This window comes from Myotis lucifugus, unplaced genomic scaffold (assembly GCF_000147115.1).
Source record: "Myotis lucifugus unplaced genomic scaffold, Myoluc2.0 scaffold_26, whole genome shotgun sequence".
NCBI classification, from domain to species: Eukaryota; Metazoa; Chordata; class Mammalia; order Chiroptera; family Vespertilionidae; genus Myotis; species Myotis lucifugus.
Genome location: NW_005871074.1, coordinates 494,148 through 501,593, shown reverse-complemented (window position 1 = coordinate 501,593; position 7,446 = coordinate 494,148). Strand labels below are relative to the sequence as shown.

The window sequence follows — 7,446 nt, the reverse complement described above, 5'->3', positions numbered from 1 at the left end:
GCCCTCAGATCCCATGGTGCAATGTGAGCTTGCAAGGTTGGGTGGGCCTGGCTGCAATCACATCCCAGCTAATTGTTCTGTGCTGCAGAGGGGAGAGTCGTGTCCTATTGTTCCACAGGGAGGCCTCAGTGGGGTCTTCATAGACTTGAAACCATATATTCAGTTTGCAAACAGAACTCTAAGTTCTGTCAACCATTGACCTGAAACAAAACTTTGGCCTCATATTTATCTTGCCTTAATTTCTCCTTCAGCCTCTCAGCCATGGGATGACAAATGATTTAATTACTTTGGGTTTTTTAACTAATGTGTTATTTTGCTGTGGATCTTCATTTCCCTGTAATTCTTTTTACATATTTTTATTTATTTCAAAGAAGAAGGTAGAGGGAGAGATAGAAACATCAATGATGAGTCATTGATCAGTTGCTTCCTGCATGACCCCTGCTGGGGATTGAGCCCTGGGCATGCAGCCTGGGCATGCACCCTCACCTCCTGGTTCATAGGTCGATGCTCAACCACTGAGCTACACTGGCTGGGCTTCCTTAGAATTCTTTTTTTTTTTTAAATATATTTTATTGATTTTTTACAGAGAGGAAGGGAGAGGGATAGAGAGTTAGAAACATCGATGAGAGAGAAACATCGATCAGCTGCCTCCTGCACACCCCCTACTGGGGATGTGTCCGCAACCAAGGTACATGCCCCTTGACTGGAATCGAACCCGGGACTCTTGAGTCCGCAGGCTGACGCTCTATCCTCTGAGCCAAACCGGTCAGGGCCCTAGAATTCTTGATTCTGATGCTGCGCCATGTGGATTGACTTTTATTTATTTTATCTTATTTATTATTATTTTTTTATTGATTTCAGAGAGGAAGGGAGAGGGAGAGATAGAAACATCAATATTTGCTGGAAGCCGGTCCACCCTTGCTGCTTGACGCAGTTGCTGCAGGGAAGAAACATCTGCACAGCTTATGTTTCAAGAGACCTGGCGTATATGACATATGTTCGCTCCCCCTCTTAAGCGCTATGTGTTTTAACCAGGACCACCTCCCCGAGAAAGGTTGTTTCCCCAGGTTAGGGGTTAACAGGACTAAGGAAGAGAATAAGTCAGTAAATCCCCCTAGTGTTATAGAAATACCATGTACTACTTATGAAGAACTTGGACTAAGACTGTTGGCAATAAATTTGGGACTTGTTGGGCCCACCTCCCCAGGGGTCTGCCCACCAGGGAAAGCACCAAAGCCTATACCCCTGGAGACCCACTGACACAGGGCAGTCCCAGGGAAGGCAAGCAGGGGGCTAGGAGGACATAACCGTTACTGGGTAGGATAAGCTCCTTCAGTCACTTACTTGTAGCCGATCAGTAGAGCAGTGACCTTGGAATAGCCCTTGTAATGGAACACAGAGATGAACCTAGACAAGATTAAAATCAACAGAACTAGATAGAGACAGGATTTTTGGCTAAGGTCAGATAAGAAACAAGGAACTGTAGAATGTGACCCAAAACATACCATGATGTGATTATAGAGGCATGCTTATAGGATCTTCTCTTTAAAGAGCGAGGAGGCCTGAGACCAGTTTGGGGGACGTGAAAGCCGAAGCCCCTCGACTGCCAGGTACCGAGGCCGGTCCGGATTTGCCAGCCGGGCTCCGGCTCTAATCCTGCAAGATCAGGACGCACCCCGAGCGACCCAGGCCCGACGGCTGCCCCGTCGCCCAGACTTGGCTTCGCTGCGCGCTCAGATGAAGAATCCGGCCTCAGAGCCCCATCCGCTCCTGCCGCCCGGGCAGCAAGTGATCCATGTCGCGCCGGACCTAGACACGGACCTCGAAGCCCTCTTCAACTCGGGCATGAACCCCAAGCCCAGCTCGTGGCGGAAGAAGATCCTGCCCGAATCGTTCTTCAAGGAGCCTGACTCCGGCTCGCACTCGCGCCAGTCCAGCACCGACTCTTCCGGCGGCGCCCAGCCTGTCCGCTCGCACTCGTCGCCTGCGTCCCTGCAGCTGGGCACAGGCGCGGACACCACCATCAAGCACAGCCCTGATGGACCCTTTGATCCAGCCATTCACCGCGCTGACACTTCCGGGAGCCCGTCGCCAGCAACGCCGCCCGCTAGCCAGATCAACGAGGACAACCAAACCCCGACTTGGGGTCCGCTGAAGAAGTTAACAACTGAGGCCCAGCAGATGGTAGAGAAGCAAGAGGTGGAAGCTACTCTCTCAGCCAAGTCCGAGGACTCTGAGTAAATCAGCAAAAGAAACTTTTATTTAGCAGAAACTCACTTATTGCTGTTTTGCATTGTCATTGTTTTATTATTCTTACTAGTTTTAAAAATGTTATGTTTAAGTTTAAAAATGTTTTGGGTTTTGCATTGGCATTGTCTTGTTATTGTTTTAATAGCCAGAGTTTTGTTCTTGATGCTTAAGTTTTACTTTCATTATGGTAGCTTTTTGTTCTTGATGCTTAAAAACTTTCATTATAGTAGCTTAAAATATAGGGTGAGATGTGGGGAGCGGATATAGGTTAAGCCTCGGACTGACCTGTTAGCAAAATCACAAACAAATCTTCTTCCGAATCTTAAACAACCCAATCCGAGAGGTGGCCGCTGATTTACACACGCTGTCATTTAAAAAATAAAAATGGGGGAATTTGCTGGAAGCCGATCCACCCTTGCTGCTTGACGCAGTCGCTGCAGGGAAGAAACATCTGCACAGCTTATGTTTCAAGGGACCTGGCGTATATGACATATGTTCGCTCCCCCTCTTAAGCACTATGTGTTTTAACCAGGACCACCTCCCTGAGAAAGGTTGTTTCCCAGGTTAGGGGTTAACAGGACTAAGGAAGAGAATAAATCAGTAAATCCCCCTAGCCCAGCTCGGAATACCATGTACTACTTATGAAGAACTTGGACTAAGACTGTTGGCAATAAATTTGGGACTTGTTGGGCCCGCATCCCCAGGGGTCTGCCCACCAGGGAAAGCACCAAAGCCTATACCCCTGGAGACCCACTGACACAGGGCAGTCCCAGGGAAGGCAAGCAGGGAGGCTGGGAGGACATAACCTTAGAACGTGACCCAAAACATACCATGATGTAATTATAGAGGCATGCTTATGGGATCAAATAGTATAAATATAGATGTAAAAGGACAATAAAGAGAGAACCTCGCCATGATGATCACCTGAACACTGCCCCTGTGTCATTCCTTCATCGCCGACTCCGTCCACACCTATGGGAACCCCTGGACCTGCTGGGGCTGGACCCCAGCAAATGATGGAAGAGGATCACTGATTGCCCTCTTGCATGCCCCCTACTAGGGATCGAGCCCGCAACCCAGACATGTGCCCTTGACCAGAATCAAACGTGGGACCGTTTGGTCCGCAGGCCAACGCTCTATCCACTGAGCCGAACCAGCTGGGGCTGGATTGGCTTTTATTATGAGATATTTGTTTCCCAATTAGGAAAAGATCAGTAAATAGGAAATGGTCTGAGGCAGCAGACCTGGGCTGGAATCTCATTTTTTTAAAAATTCACTTTATTCATTTGAGAGACAGGAAGAGAAACATTGACATTGATTGGTTGCCTCCTGCACGTGAGCCAACCAGGAATTAAACCTACAACCTGGGTACGTGCCCTGACCCGGAACCGCACCGCCACCTTTTTTGGTGGAAGGGGCAAAGCTCTAAGGGAGACACACCGGCCAGGGCAGCTCTGGGTCCCTGAATTGTCACTACTTCTCTGAGCCATATCCTCTCCTTAGACTGAAGAGACGGCCTATGCTTCGTGGGGTACTTGTGAGGTTTCATTTTCTTGGAATTGTCCAAGTAATTTCACCTATAGATTGCTAGGCAGGATACTTCAACAATTACCTTGAGTTTTGTTAAGATCTTAGCTACCCCTCCCAGCACATAGAAACCTGTCCTAATGTTCATTAGGTGGTATTTTTTACTTTAGTACCTGTGAGGGCAGATTTTAACTCTGAGAAGGCAGAGCCATGCAGTCTTTCGTACAGCCGTATCTTCAGCACTGAGCGCAGTGTCAGGCAGACAGTAGGTGTTGACTAGTTGCTTTGTGTGAGGAAATGGGTGTGCCACCAAAGTCATGTAATCTACCTGGGTGCCATGAGGTTACCGCCATGTCCTGTAACCTCATGACGCCTGTTAGAAACTCCATTTCAGAACTGTCCAAACAACTCAAGTATTGGGTATTTCAGGCCTAAGATACTTTGATTTTACATAGCCCCATGGAAACCAGGTCTGAAAGCAGAGGCCAGTTTAAAAAGCCTTCAGTCTGGGTGTGTCTTTTAAAAACTTAACAATAGCCCTAACTGGTTTGGCTCAGTGGATAGAGCGTCGGCCTGCGGACTGAAGGGTCCCAGGCTCGATTCCAGTCAAGGGCATGTACCTTGGTTGCGGGTACATCCCCGGTGGGGCGTGTGCAGGAGGCAGCTGGTCGATGTCTTTCTCTCATCGATGTTTCTAACTCTCTATCCCATTCCCTTCCTCTCTGTAAAAAGTCAGTAAAAAAAAAAAAAAAATTAAAAACTTACAATAAAGTTGGGTTTGTCTTCTTTTCTATGCCCAAAGTGAATATTTGTCAAACCTCTTCTAAGATCAGTATCACATTGTATCTGGGAAATGCAGTAGGCTAAAAATTCCATCTCAAAGAAACTCAAATTTAAAAAATCAGTCTCCGTAGCATCTATATTCGGTTATCTATGCATCTTTGCTAGTTTAAACTTTTAAGATCCCATATGGTTTAACAATGTCCACTCTCTTTAATCTCAAAATGGGCAGTGATGAGCCCAAGTGAGGGCTTAAGACAGGTAGCATCCTCGGTTCTCTTCCTTTTCAAGTAACAAGCGAGTTCAACCAATCCCATTTAGCAAATAATCCATTTATTAGGTGCCTACAAGTACAAACACTGAAAGCTGCTGCAGGGGAGTACAGAGATGTGCAGGAGAGCCCTGCCCTCAGAGACCTTACAATCTAGGCCATTAGTCACAATTAGTCAGTTGTGGCGATAGCACTCTAGGCGACGTAAGCAGAGTTCTTGCAAATGTCCACACCCTTTGGGATCTCCTCTTGTCAAACGTGGAAGACATCCTCTCAACAGGGGAGCCAAACCGTGGGAGAGACCTTGGGTGGGATGAACAGTGACCTTGGCTTTGCTGAGGAGCATCTTTCCGTAGCTGTTGTGCTTTCCCATAACTTTCTCAGCATCATTTCCTAACAGCCTTCAGAGAGCATCTCCAGGCTTCCCTGTGGGCTAGCGAGTGGCTCAGCTGCGGTTTGGCCTTGGAATGATTTGCAGTCCGGCTTTTCCTTCAGCAACTCCATGCTTTCGCTGTGGCTGGTGCTAGAACGATGTGCCTTGCAGTCTGTGGTTTTCAGGGTGGGAGGGAGGAAGCTGCATTGCAGAGGAGAGCAGGCCAGACTTTTCCCTTAAACATTTAATAGTGCACTTATCGATTATATTCTGTACAGATACAGAGCACATTATAAACCTCTTCTTTTATTTATTTTTTCTCTTAGACTGTATTCATGTAAGTGTATTTACATTAGGAAAAAAAAAAGCCTTGAGGTACAAAACCCAAAAGAATATCTGAGGTATAAATACAAGTATATTTTAAATAATAATCTTTATCATGCTTAATCTATGTTTGAAAGCACAGTGGACATGTGTACATGTGTCTTAATAGAATGGTATATACAACATACAATCTTACAAATCTGAAAGCCATTCAAATGGAATATACAAGTATATCTTCATGAAAAACACTGATATCCAAAATACTCAAATTTTAACACTCTAATCTGTCCCCACCAATTCTTCAAAGAACCTTGGAAATAACACTGACAATGGTAACTACATTATAACAAAATAAAAATCCTTCTTACAACTCTCATTCATACATTATTCACTTCGATCCATACTAAATAAATTCACTAATACTGTCTCTGAAGTCGACCTTTACCATTACAGTAAAACCTGTATAAAGACCACCCTTCCAAAACTGTGCTGCTGTTTTGTTTTTTACTGTGATACCTGTTTGCCATTATCATGAAAATAAATTCCAAGGACATCATTATAAAGGGGAAAAAAAAAGAAAATGTAGAAAAAGCAAAGGAAAAAAAAAGCCAGAAAATCTATTTGCTGTTAAGGGCAAATTAAATTAATAAACCTGTTCAGCTTTTGAAAATGCTGTTAATAACAACCTACAAACAACTTTTGCAATCAGGTCTAGAGAGAAACGGTGTGTGAAATGGGAGATCAGAGTAAATTCACTACAGTCACTTTCCAGGTAAAGAAGAAGTGGATAGAGGAGTCTGTTTAATATAACTCAGGAAAAAAAAAATAGACAAGGGTGGGCTGTCTGACCCCTCAAAATAAAAGAGTTCCCTTTTAAATTTCTGGATGGATCCATGGGTAGTCAGATATTCCAGGTTAAACTGCACCTGACGCATCAATATCCTTCTGGAGGCATCTCAGTGTGCCAGACACTGCGGCGTCCCAACCTACACATCTGTGCCATGCAACCAGCAACAAACAAACATACACACACGCCTCTGTGCAAACCTTTCTCTGCTCCTCTCAGTGAGAAAACCTGTCGTAGAGTACCAACTATTCCAGTGGATACGCCAGCCCCTCAACACGCTGCAAACACAAGGACATAGGGACACATACACCAATATCACAAGAGAATGAAGTATCTTCATTATCTTCTGTAATGTATTTATAGTGTTGCTTCTCAGAAGCAATTCGCATAAGAATACATTTTTTTTCTTTGCAGTCTTATATATTCCAGTCAAGATCTGTAACACAGACCTTAAACCAACGGGAAGCAGCTTTGAAAATGTATCAAATCACTACAGTCGATTCCTATGCTCCAACTTGCAGTTTTGTTTCAGGATTAGACGCAGGACCCGTGCTCCCGAGCACTGGCAAGGGCTCTGGAAACGAACGCCCGGAAGGTGGGAAGGTGGACACGGCGGCTCTGCCTCGGTGATCACCTGGATTTAGTGTCTTTGCTTTCAGTGTTCTGGTGACAGAAAGAGTCTCGGATTTTTACGACTTCGGCTGCACACAAATGTCCAAAAGATTTCGTGTACCACTCTGGCATGTGGCCCCTGGGACAGAGGAAAAGCAGGCCAATTATTCCAGCTGGAAAGCCCCGAGACCAGCCAAAGGGACTTGCAAATACTATACTTCCATTCCCTGCTCAGCAACATGTGCAAGTACAGGTTGCTCTTACTGTTCCAGGGCAATCTCCTGGCCTCTCCACCACACACTTGGAACTCGAAGTGTCTCAAGAAACTACAGATTGAGTAAAACTGTTTAGGGCAGTGGCTCTCAACCTTCCTAATGCCGCAACCCTTTAATACAGTTCCTCATGTTGTGGTGACCCCCAATTTCATTGTTACAAATTGAACATAATTAAAGCATAGTGATT

The 7,446-nt window shown here is 45.4% G+C and overlaps 1 protein-coding gene across 1 annotated transcript in view; it reads right to left on the bottom strand.

The window, feature by feature from the left end:
* Positions 1–4,868: 4,868 nt before the first annotated feature.
* The window catches only part of DLC1 (DLC1 Rho GTPase activating protein), a 362,233-nt gene continuing 359,655 nt past the window's right edge, over positions 4,869–7,446 (bottom strand). Inside the window, 1 exon segment of the mRNA XM_014453591.2 lies at positions 4,869–7,123. Within this exon segment, the coding sequence (XP_014309077.1) occupies positions 7,003–7,123 (121 nt within the window). The 3' untranslated portion in view covers positions 4,869–7,002.